General features: G+C 36.6%; 1 protein-coding gene across 1 annotated transcript in view; it reads right to left on the reverse strand.

The window, feature by feature from the left end:
* The window catches only part of LOC124360594 (formin-J), a 118,152-nt gene that overhangs the window by 48,233 nt on the left and 47,731 nt on the right, over positions 1 to 22,188 (reverse strand). The window contains 1 exon segment of the mRNA XM_046814340.1: positions 15,228 to 15,334. Within this exon segment, the coding sequence (XP_046670296.1) occupies positions 15,228 to 15,294 (67 nt within the window). The 5' untranslated portion in view covers positions 15,295 to 15,334.

Below are 22,188 nucleotides of genomic sequence, written 5' to 3' on the forward strand. Positions count from 1 at the left end.
ACCCTGTACTACCTGATTAGTACCACAAATGTTTACATCTTCGCGTTGTTACTATTGATCTTTTATCATGGAAGGGCATCAATAAGGCCTCGTTAGAGCTCTAAACCAGCAGTACTGGAAATTTCTGTGCATCAAGTTGAATGTTGACAATTAGGCTACATAGCAACATACAAACAGTTGTACACCAGCAGAACAGGGAGTTTGTATGCATCAAGTTGGATCTTGACAATTAGGCTACATATCAACATACAAACAGTTGTAAACCAGCAGAACAGGGAGTTTGTGTGCATCAAGTTGGATCTTGACAATTAGGCTACATAGCAACATACAAACAGTTGTAAATCAGCAGTACAGGGAGTTTGTGTGCATCAAGTTGGATCTTGACAATTAGGCTACATAGCAACATACAAACAGTTATAAACCAGCAGAACAGGGAGTTTGTGTGCATCAAGTTGGATCTTGACAATTAGGCTGCATAGCAACATACAAACAGTTGCAAACCAGTAGAACAGGGAGTTTGTGTGCATCAAGTTGGATCTTGACAATTAGGCTGCATAGCAACATGCAAACAGTTGCAAACCAGCAGAACAGGGAGTTTGTGTGCATCAAGTTGGATCTTGACAATTAGGCTGCATATCAACATACAAACAGTTGCAAACCAGCAGAACAGGGAGTTTGTGTGCATCAAGTTGGATCTTGACAATTAGGCTACATAGCAACATACAAACAGTTGTAAACCAGCAGAACTGGGAGTTTGTGTGCATCAAGTTGGATCTTGACAATTAGGCTGCATAGCAACATACAAACAGTTGCAAACCAGCAGAACAGGGAGTTTGTGTGCATCAAGTTGGATCTTGACAATTAGGCTGCATAGCAACATACAAACAGTTGTAAACCAGCAGAACAGGGAGTTTGTGTGCATCAAGTTTGATCTTGAAAATTAGGCTGCATAGCAACATACAAACAGTTGCAAACCAGTAGAACAGGGAGTTTGTGTGCATCAAGTTGGATCTTGACAATTAGGCTGCATAGCAACATGCAAACAGTTGCAAACCAGCAGAACAGGGAGTTTGTGTGCATCAAGTTGGATCTTGACAATTAGGCTACATAGCAACATACAAACAGTTGTACACCAGCAGAACCGGGAGTTTGTGTGCATCAAGTTGGATCTAGACAATTAGGCTACATAGCAACATACAAACAGTTGCAAACCAGCAGAACAGGGAGTTTGTGTGCATCAAGTTGGATCTTGACAATTAGCCTGCATAGCAATATAATAATGTTGAAATTTGTAGACTTTTACTATATGTATATGTATTAATGACTCACTGAACTAACTGTAGTCAGAATAGGTTAGCTGGACCTATTATTTATAACATACAAGTGTTTATGAATTTAGTCTGTATTTAACTCTTTAGAAAACTACGTTTCTAGAAACGTAGTTTTCTAAAGAGTTTAAAATTCATTCATTACTATAACAGATTTTAATTGAGTAAAAACTTTAATATAAAAAAAAAAACGGTAATATTCTTGAAAAATAACATAATATATTAAGAAAGTAAGCCCCTTTATACTTTTTAGTACATATACATGATCTGTAGCAATAATATAATATAATAGATTTTCGTATTTGTTGTATAAGTACCAATTTCAATTCTTCTCAATTTATGAAATTAATCCAGCACAACGATTAAATGTTTTTATGTAATATTTACTTATCAAATGTATGAATGTAATGTAATCCTGAAAATGTTTTCTTTATTTATTTTATATTATCACTCCATTGTTCAAAAATGATGGAAATGATGATAGTCAATTAATGGCCATTGAGTCAAAAAATGTATGATAGTCAAACATAAATTGCAGGAAATATTGCTGTAATTAATGAGTGGACACCTCATTGTCAGTCCCAATGGTAAGTGGGATGAATTTTATATCATACACACGCTTGCTAAAAGTGTAATAATTTATGTCGTAAACTTTGACAGTTCGATTTATCAAATAAGAGAGATCGTAATATGACCGAGACGTTTTTCTCGGAACTCACTTCTATTCAGTGACGATATATTGGCAATTTACGTGATTGTCGGTGCCGGAACAAGTATTATTGGTCGAGGCATTGTTGTTTTGTTTATCTCTGCCTGGGCCCAATTAAAGTATCAATAATTGTGAAAGTGTAGTCCGAGGTCGAAGGGCAGTCGTGAGCACCACAGCTCCGCAGACAAGTGTGCTGTGCTGTGCTGTGGTGGAGGGAAAGTGAGGCTCGGCATGAGAAGCCCTCCAGGACAAGCGTCCATCTCTGATCAGCTGATTGCCGGAGAACAGCTGGCAGCGGTCGTGTACAACGCGGGGTTTTCGCGACCATTTCGTGTTTGAGGAGTATAACAGCAAGACTGAGAATAATGAAACTCTATTACACAAGAAATTGTAAATCGATAATAGCCCAGTTAGGGGTTTAAATTCAAGTACTGTGTATTGTGTTACTTACCGTTACGGAGTTTATCTCTCTGCAGATGCGTTAAATGGACCGTAAAACAACGTAATGACGCCCACGTACAGTTGAGAAAGCGTATAACTAAAGGGGCGCCTTATTTCTCAGTTCATCATTATTAGAATTTACGACATCGTACGATTTACTCACATGGTTTACCTCCCAAAGCACCAAAATTAATTATGTGAAGGAAATGAAATCCAACGAAAGTTAACTCTCACAATTTAAAGTGATTGTTTTGTGTTGATTCCCAAGGAAAGCGAAAGGTGAGAGAATGCGCAGCACCGGCCAGCAGTCACAATCACTGGGGTTCTTCGTCTGATTAAGTTGCTATCTATTTCTATAACTATCATCTTATAACAATGGTGGTGAAATGTAAATCTTTGAGATGTCTCACAAATTGAGCGAGTTTGTGACACGTCCCAACACGTCTAGTAGTAGCGATTGTGTTGAATGTCTTATACATCTTACTATAGTGAATACATAAACACAAAATCATCACTGTTCTGTTATATGTTACCACTACCCTGGCAAGTATGCTATAGTAAGTGTCAAGATACTTATTACTATAGTATGTTATGTCATAATCTGTATTCCATTTACTCTATACGCCATGACAATAACAGTACAAGATGTCGTAAAATGTTAGTAATCTACTAGAATGTTACAATTTTACAATTCTAGAATACTACACTACTCTATCCTACAATAATAGAATGAATGTTACAATTCATCGCTATTTGGTTTATTGTAACATCTCTAATTATCCCACTAATAAAACAATGTAGTGAAAGATGTTAAATGTTATCATTGTTCTTTTTTTAAGATCAATACTTATCAATGACTATGTGATCAGATCAACTGAACAATGAGCACTATGTACATATATGTAACAGGTTTAACGGGCTTCGATGTAGTTCTATGTAACATGTAACATTCCAAGCGTATAAATGAGTTATTCTGTGAATAGTTAGGCTACATTATCCAACAGAAGAACATGCCCGTCATCAAATACGACGTTAGCTGTGTAGACATGATGTTACATGCAACATTAAAGGTCCATAGCTTAATTCGTTCTTACGATTTCCAGCGGAAAGTAGACAAACAAAGGCATATAAAAGGCACGTGAGACCAATGTAAAAATGTTCGCTAACTCCTAACTGTTGCCTGATTTGGATCCTATAGAGTGAAATGTTAGTTAATTTGGAAATTTTAAGTTCGTTTTCAAGATATCGTGCGGACAGACAGACTGACAAAAAAGGCATTTTTCAGCCCCTCAAGCGATAGGCTTCGCTTCCGCTGAGCCTATAGAAATTGTATATCATCTCTGCTCCAGCCATTACAGTATACGATGTTTCACAATAACAGATGACGTGTGTCATGTTCGGACGTTCCACATCGTGTACTTTTTGAGTAATTTATGGTAACGAACGTGTAAAACCATTTATTCTTTTCTAATTTTTGACTGCTGATGTATTCTAAATATCTGAATTTTATTGGTACAGCTTGTACGCACTGAAATTATAAATTTAGATTTTTTGGATTTGTTAATTTGGTGACTTAATTTCGTAAAGTGTATATTAATTTACTGCAAAAACGATTGGTATTTAACCTACGTTTCTTCGTTTAACACAAGTATAAGCCAAAAATTTAGATACCCTTTTAACAATAATTGCAGGCTAATGGGAAATAGAAGATACAATTAAATGTTTCAAACAGAATACTTGAATTGAAGTACAATTCATTCCAAAATAGAAAGTTTTTTATGATTATTTAAATTATTATCATTAATAACAAGATGCAAGACCCTTAGATTCTATGAAGTCAAAAGCTATAGTCTTCAGAAAATCGAGGGAAACAGTTGTTATAAGTGATTCCTTTGTGAATCTTTACCTCTTCGTCCTACTTATAGTGACAAACCGAAAGAAGAACTTCGCACACAGCGTTTCAGATTCATACGGTGAGATATTTGATTTATTAACTGGACAGTATTTGTATTCACTCAGGTCTATTATGGCTTTCAGATAAAAAGAAGGCTGGGAATACAAAATTCTTAGGATGCTCGTAGAGCAGAGGGTGGATTTGTGTACTGCGAGGGACCAGATACACATAAAAAAATATATATATATAAAAAATATATAAGCCCTTGAAGTCTGGATGTTCTGAAACAATTGTGTCTACAGACAAATGCATATAGAATTTTGAGATGTAGGGAGTTTTGGTTGTGTAAATATACCAATACTTCGGGTGTTCTCGTGAAAGTGGTAAAGTTCAGACACACATAAGGACAAATTCAAGTCCTGAATGTATAAAACACGGGAGCTAAAATGGCAAGATTCCCCAGAAGATTTGAATCCGAGATATTTAATTTACAAAAGTTTAAGAACAAGATAATCGAAAAGTAACACAGACGGAAGATGTATCGTTCAGTAGATAACGCGTTCAAAAACTTGGAAAATCAGAACATCCAGGCAACGAGAGACAGCTTCTGCGATTAGTGTCAGGGGTAATACTCATGAGATTTCATTACAAATATACTGTTCGTTTGCAATGATGAGACTTAGTTTTGGCATATTCAATCCTAAGAGATCCATACTCATAAAATGTATTTTTTGAAGGTCCTGAACGAGAACCTCGTACCAAGTACGCCGACGCGACGTGATTAAATAAAAATCTCAAAAATACTTCATAATTTATGAACTAAAACTAAATGTACGCAACATGAAAGCATATGCGTTAAACTGAACAGTAGTCACTGTATTGTGTAAGAACCCTACCTTCTACAAGTGTCTGCGTCTCGACTCACTCAGTAGGTCAGTGTCAGGCAACAATACTCATGACTTCACTCTTGGACACACTCCACTATAAAACGTTACTTTTTAAGCAATCGGTGCTTACTAACCACTTTCTAAAGAGGACTTTTTAACGAGAGGTCACTATAATATTATAGTGTCATATAAATAATAGTATATACTAAATGAAAGTTGTCAGGAGTTTGTACCAATGTTCATTGTACAAGCACGCAATCTGGCAATCGCAACATTGATAGAGGAATTTCTGTTAAGAAAGAAATTGACCGCCAGACTTGCTAATTCTGGAGGGTATCGACAGGTTAAATATATCAAACTGTTTTTTTTTTCTCAGGTCACACTTTAAAGAAAGCTCGACACACTTAAAACCAACCGTCATACATGAAAATAATAGTTATGTCAGCTAACGGGATAAAGAGGCAAAAGTTGAGATTTTCAGCCAACCCATCGTTATTTATATAATATAGATATGATAATTAATTATTCTTTTATCATATCATCCTTCTTTAGCTTGACACACTTAATACCAAATGTTAGACATGAAGATAGTAATTATACCATCGTCAGCCACCGAGATAAAGAGAACGGATTTGCCACGTTAATCCAAACCTATCTGTATACATATGCACGGCTAACGGCACAATATTTACATGACAGGCGGTTGGTTATTAACTAAGTTTTAATTACAAGTAAGATCCGTTAAAAATATTGTTTAATATTTTCCTCCAATTCATTGTGACTAAGCATCTTACGATACTCTTCCATTTCGCCCCTATTAAAACTAGCAAGGCTCACGATCAATTTGTACTCAGAGAAAATGCATTTGTCGATTTCATGAATAACTAGGTTGTGCGATCATACACAATTGGCTAATTTGCATGATTCATGATTTAAATGAATCACGAATCTTGTAAAGTTTAATGATACATTGCAAATCATTCAAATAAAATTAGAGAAGTATGATGCAAATGATGTGATTTACCTACAATGATATTTTCGCTCTCAGAGCGTCTGACGAACTGTACTTAGGCTTCATAATAAAATATTTTTGTTTACCTTTTTTACATATTTTCTGACGGGTTCTATATAACTGTTCTCTTGTTGTCAGTATTATTAAAATTATTTTATTTGACAAATATCTTCATGTAAGGTATAGGAGCGATTCTTACAGGATGATTCCCCGAGAAGATAAAGAATTAGAATATAAATTGTATGTAGCATCGCCGTGTGTTGGTGGGCGGAATTTCACTTTTATGATTATGTTGTTCAGCCATTTCATAACTGTTTGCACAATATTGTCCACGGTGGAACAGTTAAGAGGTGTCTGATACCTCTGTCGGTCCAGAGAGTTCTCGCGTCCTAGCTTCCTGTTGTGGCGGAAATGTCCAAGTGTCCGCCCACTGCGCCTGCGGTTCGGTCAATGTCCGGCAACACCTTCATCCAGTGTTCCTCAGCTCCTTTGAACGTTATATACAGAGCTTAGTGTTTACTCTTGTAGATTATTCTGCGTTAAAATTTGACAAAACATGATGTTCTGACTAGCACAATAGTGGCGGAATTGGATTATTTACTTCTCCGGTACTCATCGTGAAAGATCCCAAGATGTCCAGCGACATGATAGGAATGACCATGTGGTTGATCAAGGGCTGCTTCAAGTTCATCTTGATGTGCCTACTTACTTGATCAATCTGCCTATCGCTTTCCCGTCTGCTTTGAAGACAGCAATAGTGGTTAGGATTTTCAAAATAATTAAAACACAAGTTTATCACATTTGTTGAAGTAAAAATCGTCCTGGTTTGGTTAAATCAGTCGTGGGAAAACTGTCAAATAAGTTTCCATTCGAAAATTCGAAGTTTTTAAACGGTTCGAAATTCTTAACCCTGTTCAGATTTAGGAGTAACAAATAGACCATTGATGCAAAACTCAATAAATGTGTTTGATGAGTACGTGTATGGCTGGAGAGGCGATAACAAGCGGCCAGCATAGTTTTGAACCTTTTAAAAGCATACGCCTGCGTACATTATGTGACACTGTTGCATCAGTTATAGACAAGCTGTGTCAAAGGTATGCCTCAAAAATTGGCTCTCGTCATACCGTAGTGGCTGAGAACAGTGTATGCCGATCGTGAACACCCTGTTAGACAAAGTAAAAATGTCTGTCCACTAGGGTTTCATTTCTTTTTAATTTTTTTCTCATTTGTGTAAACAGGTTAAATTCATCAATTTATTTCATCAGTGGAGAGGTATATTTTTTTCATCAATATGTGCATGATACGACTCTTTGCATCATATCAAATCTGAATGAAGATTTTACTGAACTGAACGCAAGATCTGAACTAAAAGAATATGAAGACAAATTATGTCAAAATCAATGTGATCAAACTTTGAAAAACTTACTTTAGGGAGCTTTGATTGCTGACCTTACCCAGCCTCTATTCTCGATGTTACCCTGTACTGCTGATTCAATTGAGAACTGGTTCAGAGCAGGGACGTCCACCAATACAACTGTACCACAAACAGGGACAACTTCAGAACTGAACGGCATAGAACAACTTTAGAACAATATTGCCGTCTCAAGTAGGAATTCAGGTAATAAATAAGCTCCCTGGAGATCTCAGACGAAACAATGAGTCCCATATCGGTTTTCAAATTTCGATTAAGACACTTTCTGTTGTTAAAGGTATTTTGATTTGTTGGTGAGTTTACGATGGGTCGGTGGAATTAAAATTAGCGTTGCATTATTTTTTTATCTTTCATTTTTTTATATCTAAAACATTTATCGTTAAGTGCATAAAAAATTAATATATGTACTGTACACATTAAATCCAGATCATGTAAATTTGCTGTACCTATGATAAATTAAGATGGAAAGAATTTAAAAAATGAAACACATGCATACAATTTTTAATTTTGTATTGCAAAAAATCATTTACTATGTTCTCCAAATGTGGTACAGTCAATATCCGACAACACCTGGAAAGTGACATCATATAAACGCAGTTGACATAGTTGTCTAGTATGCAATTTTCCAAGTGTCCTAGGTCTGAGTTCTCGCGCACTGACTGCTTTTTATCATATGGCAGATTGCCTACAGTCAATCATCAGAAGATCTAACATGCCTGTCAGGCCAGGACAGATTTATAGTACTGTCTTCTTCTACTTAAAGATGTGACAAAGTACTCTTCTGAATTATGACTAACGCCCAATCAACGTTACGTTCTCATTTACAGTGTCAAGACTTCGACAGAAGTATTGTCTTTCATGGGTTTCAATACAGGAGTATTAATATATTTATATCAATATAAATATAAGATCTCTGAAGATCAATAGATATGTCACTTCCTATTCACTGTACTAGATTTGCAGACAGGTGAACTCGGTTTCGCAGTTTATTGGTTATGGAATGTCTGTTGCACCTTCATTCATATATTTAAAGTTTGGCACGAAGAAGTTTAATTTATTATAATACTAGCACATATCCGTGGCTTGGCACACAATTTCGATGCAAAATTCTGTGTATTTCATTTAATAACTCCCATTATTTCAGTAACACTTGACCTATTTAACACCAATTTAGCGGTTTCTCTTGTGGGTCGAAGTTTACAATCGGGTTCTTAATTAATGAGGTTGGATTCAAAACAGTAAGGTTTTATAAATTGTATGGATATAGATATTGTTATTGAAAACTAAAAACTTAAATCGACATCAATACTACTAACACATTTTAATACACATTATGACAATAGCCTTCTATGTGTAAAAATAATAGATGATACTGTAAAGTACATGATCTTGCTTCCCAAAATCATTATTCGAAATGTCATACTATTTCCTTTTACATACACGTTCACACCTATCACCCTTTAAAACGGCGTTTTCCATGGAATTTGCATTAGATAGTTACATGATTACATGTTTTCCTTGTCGTTCTGACATAGAATGTTTTAAGAAGTGAGCTTCAAACAATATTTATTACCTGAACTACGCACGCCTCGGGCGCACACTTCAAGTACAGTCACGGAGCAGAGCTCTACAACTGCAGAATGTATAATCGTCCAGTTAACGGTAACACGCTTTATGTAACTCCAGGCTAGCCTGGTAGAGCGATGATGTAAACCAGTGGGCCACCACATGCAGACACATCTCTATCAGCCGCTATGTGATGTAAACATTGCCAATACGTCAGCGGTTGGGACCTCGAGCGGGGAGATTTGGTCACATTCGCTCTCAAGTAGATTACAATCTACGTCTGCACAGTGACTCGCGAGTCTTCTCTGTACGTGAAGCAATAGTAGTCTATACTCTCAATACATACAAGGGAACACTAAATAAGTGGGCTCCCACATGCAGACACATCTCTATCAGCCGCTATGTGATGTAAACATTGCCAATACGTCAGCGGTTGGGACCTCGAGCGGGGAGATTTGGTCACATTCGCTCTCAAGTAGATTACAATCTTACGTCTGCACAGTGACTCGCGAGTCTTCTCTGTACGTGAAGCAATAGTAGTCTATACTCTCAATACGTACAAGGGAACACTAAATAAGTGGGCTCCCACATGCAGACACATCTCTATCAGCCGCTATGTGATGTAAACATTGCCAATACGTCAGCGGTTGGGACCTCGAGAGGGGAGGGTCTCAAGTAGGCACAGTGACTCGCGAGTCTTCTCTGTACGTGAAGCTATAGTAGTCTATACTCTCAATACATACAATTGCAGACACATCTCTATCAGCCGCTATGTGATGTAAACATTGCCAATACGTCCGACCTCGAGCGGGAGATTTGGTCACATTCGCTCTCAAGTAGATTACAATCTACGTCTGCACAGTGACTCGCGAGTCTCCTCTGTACGTGAAGCAATAGTAGTCTATACTCTCAATACATACAAGGGACACTAAACCAGTGGGCCACCACATGCAGACACATCTCTATCAGCCGCTATGTGATGTAAACATTGCCAATACGTCAGCGGTTGGGACCTCGAGCGGGGAGATTTGGTCACATTCGCTCTCAAGTAGATTACAATCTACGTCTGCACAGTGACTCGCGAGTCTTCTCTGTACGTGTAGCAATAGTAGTCTATACTCTCAATACATACAAGGGAACACTAAACCAGTGGGCCACCACATGCAGACACATCTCTATCAGCCGCTATGTGATGTAAACATTGCCAATACGTCAGCGGTTGGGACCTCGAGCGGGGAGATTTGGTCACATTCGCTCTCAAGTAGATTACAATCTACGTCTGCACAGTGACTCGCGAGTCTTCTCTGTACGTGTAGCAATAGTAGTCTATACTCTCAATACGTACAAGGGAACACTAAACCAGTGGGCCACCACATGCAGACACATCTCTATCAGCCGCTATGTGATGTAAACATTGCCAATACGTCAGCGGTTGGGACCTCGAGCGGGGAGATTTGGTCACATTCGCTCTCAAGTAGATTACAATCTACGTCTGCACAGTGACTCGCGAGTCTTCTCTGTACGTGAAGCAATAGTAGTCTATACTCTCAATACGTACAAGGGAACACTAAACCAGTGGGCTCCCACATGCAGACACATCTCTATCAGCCGCTATGTGATGTAAACATTGCCAATACGTCAGCGGTTGGGACCTCGAGCGGGGAGATTTGGTCACATTCGCTCTCAAGTAGATTACAATCTACGTCTGCACAGTGACTCGCGAGTCTCCTCTGTACGTGAAGCAATAGTAGTCTATACTCTCAATACATACAAGGGAACACTAAACCAGTGGGCTCCCACATGCAGACACATCTCTATCAGCCGCTATGTGATGTAAACATTGCCAATACGTCAGCGGTTGGGACCTCGAGCGGGGAGATTTGGTCACATTCGCTCTCAAGTAGATTACAATCTACGTCTGCACAGTGACTCGCGAGTCTTCTCTGTACGTGAAGCTATAGTAGTCTATACTCTCAATACATACAAGATGTGTATGTACTTGCAGTTTCATACTTGCACTTTTAAATACAAACAGGATTATATTTTTTAAGGAATGTAGGATGATATGGCATTCATATGATATTTAATTGTTATCCAATTAGTCGTCACATTCAATTTGCATACTTTATACAGATTTGACGCTTTACTATACAAAGTTTTCGGATCGTCCCATAACGAATTAATTATTTTGACCTTTACAGACAAGTCATTACAATCAGTCCGTGACCTTTGGAGTGTTGTCTAACATGTCGAATAAAGGAACACATATTTGCAATAAAACTATTTGTCAAATGTGTGGCATGTAAACTGCAACAAAAAAAATTATAAAAATGAAATTATTTATAAATAGAAAAGTGTTGAATTTTAAAAAGCAACTCTATAAATTCTATTATTATGTTGTTTTAAATAAGGGCAAATTATTTATCCTATTAAACTAAGCGTCATGTTCAACATTTCTCTTAAATAGATGTAAGTTATCCTCAAAAACAAGTGTGTGGTCGACAACAAAATAAAAATAAGTTCGTGAAAATTTACGATTTAACATTATAAATATATCTACTTGTTGCATGGGGAACCTTTTTGAGATAGGAATAGAAATAATATGTCGAATAGGAAAACAACTCACAGCATTGACAAATCCACTTCAAAATTGGCGTGTTAATGTCGTTGTAGAATCATTATCGCGCACGATTAAACGTTTAACTCAAGAAAGAATATATATAAACAGCTATTTTGAACTATTTTTAATAGGTATTCTTAACACGTCGACTGCCATGAGACTACCGGTTGGTCACGCCCTGATTTTAATTTCAGTGCCACTCATTGTTGCCAGGAATCGTCGTTTTTAGAACATGAGATGAAAAAATTAAACATTATGTTCACCTGAACACGCGCACGGTAGAATTTTAATTTTATCTCTCTTTGTTACGAAAAAATAGGTGAGATCCAGCGGTGGTCCTCATGGCCCCACAAGTTTTCCTACAGCTGCTAAATAAATTTATTCCATGTGTTTTTGTCTCTACAGCTTCTCCACAGCTGGCGTTGTTCCCTCTAGTTTTCAGCAGCTTTGTTAGTTGTTGTTCACAGGTTACGGTCTGTGCTAGAATAAATGCCAGATATGAAGAAAATCTTGCTGATTTTGTTGGCAGAATCGTTGATGAACCAAACAATAATATTTTGGATATTGATTAATCTTTTCGTTCTGTCAGTGAATCTTCTAATGAACTTTTATTCAGAGGCTATGATTTTGATAACAATACCAAATATATCCCCTCTGACGGGGGTGATAGTAGTATCAATGAAGAATGTAATCTCTGATCAACGGAGATCAGAGATACTCGTAAATCGACCTAACACAATAAACTATCAGGTAAACCAAGAAGCAACCCAATAGCAGAATGTGAGTATGCGTGCAAAAGGCTTGCCACATGTTCTGAACTTGACACAGGGACCTTTTCATGGAGATAATTTGAATAATTTTACTTGTAGTTACGTTCCACTTCTAACTACAGAAATGAGGGACACAATTATTGTAGCTTCACCTTCTGAAGTTTACAAACTTTTCGTTAATGATGAAATATTTTTTGAAATAGCATAATTTGTATGCCACTCAGCGAATAGGGGTGAATAGTTTAAAATATAATATCCGCTTCAAAATTTGGTAACCTACAAATGGTAGTGAACTGAAGAAGTTCATTGGTATTCTTATGTATATGGGTCTAGTTCAAATGCCATCTATAAGTTACTATTGGAAAAACAATAAGATGAATAAAAATGAAATCGGTTTCAAAATTCTATGTATTTTTAAAATGTGTAAATTTTGGGGTAGGGTGGCATTTGATGATATTTTTCGATAAGCCATATCATCATTATTTTTCAATAAAAATATCGTCTCTCTACATTTGTGCAGTTAGTTGCAATAAATTTACCCACAAACCCCTGATTTTTTAACGTTTTGGTGTACCCTGTACATAAGCGGCAAGATAGGTTCAAACTTTTTGCATCAAAATAATCAGTGAAGAAATACCTTTAAAATGAGGTATAACTCAACATACCTTTACATTTGAAAATTTTCCAAAAACCACCCCTACCCCCCAAAAACTACCCTTTTGGGGAGTTTTAGAGATTTCAAAATAATTTCTCCAAATTCTTTGGGGTGGAAATAGGGGGTTTTAAGTTGTTACGAATAATCTACCTCGTTTGGTTTGGCCGCTATACGTACTGTACGGGTGGTTTGCCTCACCCTGTATACAGGGAAGAGGCTCTACAATGATGAAACCCTTAAGTCTCACATTGATCTGTCTGACACTTGAGTTCCTATTTCAAAAATAAGTGTACAAGTTCCAAAATGGGGAATATGATCTCTTTGTTGTAAAGGTAAAAACGTATAGCGTTCGTCTTTTAAAATATTTCAAAACTCTTTTACATTAAACGTTTAAAAAGTATGCAAAATCACTACTTTGCATACTACAAGTTAATACAATTTGTTTAGAAGCAGTTGCATTAAGCATTTACAAAATTTGGCTCACCTCTCACTTTTAAGGACTTAAGTTTCTTGTTGCAAAACAAAGATGTAAGTTTTTAGATAGTTACGATTAGTGTGGGATCTCAATCCAGAGGTCGGTCATAGGTTTTTTCCAGGAGAAGTCAACATAAATTTGTAATTAGGTTTGAAAAGTTTTACTTTAAAAATGCTTAGTACGTCTGGTCAAAATGCTACTAACGGATGGCGTAGAAAGAACTAAACTACCCCCCCCCCTCCTTTCGTAAGCCATGAACTTGACATAAAAAATGAATCAGAACTGAAGGGATTGGAAAATACGGATTATTGTTTGGCTACCAAAGTGCTAAACACGACAACTTAATGTGAAACATTTAAATGAGAGTTTCTTACGAAAACATAATTCACTTACTACACATTTTTTCAACTAAAAAACACTATACAATAGTAATTTGAAGTGAGTCTTCATTACAGTATAACTTAATATATGCGACATATAAAATAATTAGCTGAATATCAGAGAACTTTACACTCAGGGGACTGGACAAATTTATAATCTTTCTATACGTCTGTCTGCTTGCGGTATGAAACCTTGAGAATGAATTGAGCTACAGATGTAAAATTTGTCATGAAGCTTAATTTATACATAGGTAACTTATTACTCTATTCAGGAATATGGAAGATAGGTGAAGTTTGATGATAGTTTTGGCTGATCTTTGGTAAATTCTGAGTGATATCTTAAGAACTAGTTGACCATAGTTCATAGGATATATTACCCTCTTAGTTGAAAGAATGGTTAGTTAGAATGAAGGTTTTAACTAACAATATTGAACCTTGAACTTTATCCAGACCTTAATAATTATTTTGAGTTAAGGGTGTCACATTTACATTTTATTTATTTCCACCACTCTCTGTAACTGAAGAGACATCATCATACTTAGGTTCAAGAACTTGTACGCTATTTTCTGTAGAAAACATTAGCTCTCTCACCTGAGCGTCAATAATAAATATCCTATCTGCTTTATCATATAAATTTTCATAAAATTCCGAGAAATCTGCATTAAACTGCAGATTTAAGGGGTCAATTAGGGTCAATGTAATAGACCTTAAAATAGACTTGGTATTATACATAATTTAAATTTTGATTATGGTGTATATCAAACGAAGTGTGTTTTGAATTGTAATAAACTGTAATAAATAAGTACGTATAACAGGAATTTCTTCCGTGTTACCAGCTAAATTGCGTCATTGTTGCAGGGTTTGCTTTGTGTTGCAGGGTTTTGTTGGTAACTAAATATAAGTAGGTATTAAAGAATTACTCATTCAGAATGGGACCTAAATTTATTGTAACTAGCAATATTTTTCAGGAATTGCTCAGTGTTACCTCAGATTTGTGAAAAAATGCTATTTGATTATTAATAATTATGTGTACAATAATAGTAGTGAGTAGGACTGACCGGCTGCCAGTTTTCCCGTGTACTCGGGGTTGTCGACGATATAGTCGAGGCCGAAGCGGGACTCCATGGCGGGGCCGAGCGTTGGGCTGGCCCGGGCATCAGGCTCTCTGTAACAACACACGATCGGTTATCATCAAACGGTCCCAGCAGACAAAAACAAGCACTAGCAAAACTTCAACAGAAATGCAAACTTATATTAGCTTGTAGTTACCTTTACACTTATGTAATTTGTTTAAACCTCGGTGGGATTTTCATGCAATTAATGAATTGAACATAATTCAAGAATTGAATGGAATAAATAAATTAAATTGTTTCTGATTTAAATTTAGTTTGTGTTTCATGAATTAGAGGAATACTGAAAGTTAAAGTCGCTACCAGGATGGAATTGACAAGTAACCTAATTTACCAGCCTTACGAAGTTAAATGTTATCTGAGTTGGGGATCACCAGTTAATTGATTAAGATGGGTTCAAGTATTGAATATAACTTTTTGAGAATTATAACTCCAGCATTTCTTACATTAATTTATATCCCCTTGAAGAAACCCCTTTTAAGGCTTAAACTGCTTGAAAACTTCTCGAAATTAACTAAAAGTGTACAATTAAACCTAGTATTAAGGGATTTACACCCAGACTGATCCATAGCCAGAATCTCCCATTAAGGTTCTGTCTCATATTCATCTTGGATTCTGCTACATTAAATAGTTCGTAGCCCCATTAACAAATATTAAAATCAAACAATCATTTTTAACCTCACTGAGGATTCGGTGAAGAAAGATCATTATTATTGTCGTTAGTGTGTTACGAAAATTGTGCTACAGAATAATATGTTTAGTTCAACGTCGAGCTTTTAGTCGTCAGCATAACTCAATAAAAGGGTTTCAGTACCACACATTTTGTACTGCTAGAAATATATGCTGAAACTGCGCTATACGTATAGTCTGCCTTTTTTACCCCTTACTAGTCCAACATTTAGTTTAAATATATAATTTATTATTTTGAACTATTTAATTATTTTGTCTTCAGTTGTAAAAATCCTTATTTTTACATTACAAAAATAAAGTATACAGAAAAAAATACATGAATATTTGTGTCTAAAAGTGACACGAATAGCTTAAGGAGGCGAAGAATTTTGTCATCTTACTACACCGTTTTACTTTTTAAAACCCCAGAAGAGGACTAATCCAACTCCTCAATGGATGGAGCACGGGGGGGCTCCTCCGGTGTGCCCTTAATAAATGTGTTGTTTATAAAATGCATTGATATATTCTCGCTTTCAGTTTAAGATGATCTATAAAACAAACAAGTACACGGTCACGACCAAGGCAGAAGGCAGCATGCGCCACAGTGTGCTGGGAACTGTGTCAGTCAGCTTTCTACAAACTGCCTTTTTGGGAAATATATCTTAATCATATGCAGTCATTTTATAACCTTGAATAACACGAACACGTCCTTGCGTCACTATTCAAGGTCGTTGCGTACGTCGCGTCGTTTATTATTGTTACCAGACGTCTGGTTCTTACGCGGTTTTTTACTACATTTTTCTAACTATATTTAATTTAGAAGTATTATTTTCAATGACACGTAGTGGGTGTATTTGACGTATAAAAAAAATAAATACTTTTAAAAAACATTCCAAATGGTTACAGTTAATACGAATTTTATTCATTCATTGATTGTGTTACAATAATTTCACACTTATAAATTTCAGCATAAGCTAACAAGACTTGTAAAAATCCATACATAATATACAAAATTTAAAAATATACCTATTTTACTCACGTATTTAACTAATATTGCAAATAGAATTATGTCACAGGTAGTTGTATTAATAATCCAATAATCTTTCTGTAGGAAAGAATAAACTTCAAACTGTGAAAGAAATGTTTAAACTTTAAAACACATTATGTTAACGATATTATCAGTAACGAGATAAAAGAGCTCGAGAGATTGGGCCCATAGTCTTGAGATGGGAAGACTCCATCTTCAAACCTCCCAGAGTTCGGATTGACATCATAAGTCGGAACCTTCTAAATTAAATCAGCAGTATCCGAAATTTCCCAGAATTCGATCCCACACACTAGATCCTTCCAGAATCCGGGAATTTCTAGGGCTGGAGTAGACCAGATGCCACTTTGGTAGTACTGGAATACGAGTATAGTGTGTTTAGTCAAAATATCTTACAAGTATTTTCAGCCTAACCATATTTTATTATAGCTTATGTAAACTATGAAGTGAAGTTTTATTGGTATATTAAGATTTAATCAAGACACTTTATTTTGATGGAGCTAATCGTGCATTGCATCATGAATAGCAAACATTTACAACAAGAGTGGAGGTCGGTGCTGACGCTCAGTTTGAAACAGAGTGTAAAACCGGTCCCGACTTTAATCTAGGTAGTATTAGTTAATGAACAGGCTGTTAGGAGGTTGGGCAATAATGTTAGTAAACATTGAGCAAAATGTAAAGTAGATGTGAGGCTATAAGCTGTTAGGTAATGTGTGGGCTGAGGATGTGATGTTCTGAAAACTGTACAAACGGTCCAATCACCGGATAATGGGTGGCGTTGCACAACCGGCTGACGACAGGTTAGCCACCCACCGCACTGGTCATCGGTCAGTGCAGCCAACACATGCAACTCACTATCAACTGTATGCAGAGTAATCTGTAACGAATAGAACGCTTATAATGGGGGTCGCCGCCGCACAGCACACCGCCTCGCCGCGCCGCCGTGTGGTAACATCGGGTCGCTCGGTTACATATTGCAAGAAGTGCTCGTGTAGACGTTGGTAAATCTATAATATTATGGAATCTCTGCCAATCTAATAATGTCGTGATTCACATGCTTTAGCGTCTCAGTCCCAACTTAGTACGAAAGCTCTTAGTCTCTCCTCTTGTTCTTTTTAGGATACAAATACGTTTTTCTTAACTTTTTACATAAGTTTGAAAGCGATAATTGTACCAAAATATCTCATAACTAGTATTAAAAATGCCCTTTTCCAGGACGCAATTATATTTATACGTGGAAGGCGAGAGCCGAGTGAAGACATTTGACCAAAGACTGTATTACTTTATTGGACTCCTATCTCCATTGCTTACTATGAATGATACTTTCAGTATATTGCAAACTGACACATTTCTGTAACAAAACAAACGTTATAAAGTAAAGAACTGAAATGATTTCGAACAGCGTGTGAGAATGCTTCCGTATCTACACCGGGAAATTACTATTTTCAGTTCTCGTATATATTGGAGAAACTCATTTTAGAATAGAGTCATGAAAATTCCGTTCTTCTGTTTGTGACGGAAAGTCTTGTTACTCAACTACTCCTGAGCTACTGGAGCCGTTACAGCTAGTTATCACCTTCTGGACTGTTATCGCCGACATGCATATTCATGTAGCGACAAGAGGAGAGGTTAGCGAGGCGAGTCTGCTAACCCCTGTACTGTTGGGACCGCACGGCCGAGCAGCAGTCAGGTCAGGTGTTACCACGGCCCACACACCCCTGACGCGGCCGGCTCAGCCCACTCCGCAGATTCCGATAGTCTCAGTCACCATCCGGAATCTCAGATGCGACATCGAGACAATTCTAGCAAATAAGATCTGCTTATATTCTACAGAAATTGTTGACACAGCATAATGACCGGTTTAACTACAGTCATCGGATGGGCTTGGCACGTTTAGCAACAGGGCTGAAGATTTCCAACACGAATAAGGATTTGTTCATATGAATAAATGAAAGATGTTTATACAACACCATGTTTGCGTTTGATATTGTTGAATAATCAACAAGACTAAGCCTTGAACAGTAAACCCACCCTCCTGTCCTGAGAAAATGCTGTGCATTCTATTTTAAATATTTATTCAATACTTAAATATTTTAAACTCATATTCATGCACTATTTTGATATGTCGAGACAACTCTAGCCTCTGGAAGTTCCCCTTGCTCTGGAGGGATCCAGCGTGTGGGAGTTATTTCTGGAAGTTATTTCGCCTTTGGGAAACCCCTTCGGATTCTGGCAGTTCTCGGCCACTGGAAGCGTTGGACATATTCAGCCTCTACAAGTGTTGGGAATTTTGAAGGTTCCACTCTCTGGGAGCAAAGCCCTTTTTTTCTCAATATTATTATTTATTCTGTCAAAAAATAAATTATATAGTCTATGATTTTTCTTAATTATTTCTAAAGATATATATTGAGTAATAATAATAATAAACCAAGTTCACGAGCAGTAGCCTAATTCCTTAAACATTTTATATTTAGAGGATGAAAAATTAAAAACAGCAAATAAAACTCCACTTATACAAATAATATTTTAACTTTCACAATCCCAATTTTAAGCCAGTTTTGGGATGGATTGTAAGAAATATAACCTACACTATACACGCAAAGGTTTCGTGTCCAGATTATATCGTACTCTTCAATATAGGGTCATAATGGGATTAGCATTTGCATTAAGCCTTGGCCGACTGTTGCGACCTCAACAACAGCTGGATTATTTTAGAAATGAAATAAAATAAAAATGTCTTTATTAGAGGCGAAGTTAGGACTATAAAGTTCTCTCTACTACTTAACCTCGCTCTACCACTGAACTTTAGAATGAACTTTAGCTGGAAGTATTGATTATGTTAGGCCACATACAAATCATGAAACCTTGATAGTATTTTTTTTTATTTTGGTCAAGTTTATTATTATTTAACAACAATTAATTTCATCGTGCAAATATTTATTTGCGAACACAAATTAAATATGTAAAACAGCAAGAAGGTAAACTGGTTTAAGATGTTAAAATTGGCAACATTAAAAATTGACATTAACAGCATGAAAATATTACTATGTGAAGGAATTAATTTAAAACAAACACACATGTGTATTGGAATATGGCGATATTGGTATATGAGGCGATCACACGTCTTGGGTTTTGCTAGGCAGGCTCCATAGTGTACTTCAATTTATTTAGTTCCATGTAATTGTTTAGAAAATTGACTACCACTCCAACTTAAAAAATAGTAATTTTAATAGATCCTGCAATTTTAGTTTTTTTTTTTTTTTGTATATTCATAATTTTTTACTAATCACAGTGTTGGAAATGACGTGGTTTATGGAAGGAAGACTCCAACAATCCCTTAACTATTTAAAATCAAAACATATGTGATCCTGAGATTATCTCAATATGAAGACAAATTAATTAGGCAATAAGAATTTTCTTTCACAATGAAAATGTTAAATCTGAATAACATATTTTATATTAAAAATAACAAGATATTGTGTATGAAGAAAACTAAGGAAACTCTAGGAACGAACAATACTTCGTTTATTCTTTGATTTGAACGGGATGTGTATAATAGAATCCGATGAAACCACCCCGCCGAAAGACGGTAAAGTGAATCAGCTGTTGAAAGTGGTGCTGTCGTCAGCTGTTTAGGTTGGATCACATATGTGGCACTTACCAGCTAGCCTTGTAGCGCCATATTAGGAGCTGCCTCTCGAGTCCGAGCTAGGCGCCAACTGCCAATTGATCGCACAGTAATGCTTCCTCGCCTCTAGGCTCTCGGTGCGGTGACTACTCGGGCCACAGGTGTTCGCGGTAGCTGATCACGTCCTTCCCGCAATCGTTCTTCTGAGTCATAACATGGATTTGGTCTTATAAGTACAAAATATCCTGACTCTGTGACGCGGCAGTATCTCCACAAGAATTGTAACCTACAGTAGTTTGCTACATTCTCACATCAGATTCTTTGAATAATTGAAGCAGTAGGCATTTTGAAATTTTAGGTCATAAAATTATATTCAATCCAATTAAATATTTTATTAAATAAAATAAAAAATGTATTGCATTTCAATCGTCATAAAATTTAAAAGCTAAAATTTTACAATCTTCATTACAGTGGCTCTTATTCAGACTAAACGTTTTTCATTCACCTAAATTCTCGTTAATTACATAATTTTCCCACTCTAATCAGATAGTTAGCCAGCTATGTGGTCGTTTGTCATGAACTCGTCTGTAACTATAAAAATTCTTCCGAGATGAACGCGGCTTTCAGACGAGTTTTACATGCTTTAGGCATTGTGGCATTTTTAATCGAATTTGACAATTTGTTGACTAACTGAGCTCCTGCTTGCGAAGGCAATCGTTCGTAAGCCACCGTCCTGTGTCTTCCTGTACGGTAGTTATTCCTGCCTCTACTGTCATAAGAGTGTACGTCACTACCTCTTATGACCTCGCATTTTGATATGAAAAAAGAGATGTTTCCCAAATCTCTATAGACAAGGAAGCGTCACAAATTTTTGCAATTTATTCTGACTGTTTTTTTTTCTGCAGGGCGAACATCCTATGAAAATCATGTTTACACAACCTCTCTACAAGATCACTCCGTACTAGAAGAGATGTGGGTAGATTATTCCATAATACGCAATCATCAGTACCTGAATTGAGCATTAATTGGGAAACTGTTTCAAAACTTAAATGCCTGAACAGTTTTGAACAGACATGTCGACGTAATAATTCCATGTCAGCCCTCTATCAAGGTACATGCCAAGGAATTTAGTCGAGAGGACGTGTTCAACTTCAGTTTCATCCGACATGACTGTATTCCAATATGAATTAAATTTGAGTCTGTATTTCGCAATTTGATGATCGTTGACTTTGTTGTGTTTGTTTTTTTGAGATTGAGCTCGTTGAAGTACTGGATTGCATTGTTGAGCTCTGTGAATGTCACAACTTACTAATTTTGAGTTGAAACAGAGTCATGTCATCTGCGTATTGGATAACTTGCCCTTGATTAAGCGATGAGCCAGCGTCATTGACATACAACAGGAAGAGAAGTGGACTGAGTATGGAACCTTGAAGGACTCCACAACCCAGGCACTCCTCCCCCGAATGTTTGAAATGTTGACAAATTGTTTTCTATAACTAAGATACGATTTGAGCCAATCAAGAGGCACTTCCCGTCTCCCATAATAT

Source organism: Homalodisca vitripennis, chromosome 4, assembly GCF_021130785.1.
Source record: "Homalodisca vitripennis isolate AUS2020 chromosome 4, UT_GWSS_2.1, whole genome shotgun sequence".
Classification (NCBI taxonomy): Eukaryota; Metazoa; Arthropoda; class Insecta; order Hemiptera; family Cicadellidae; genus Homalodisca; species Homalodisca vitripennis.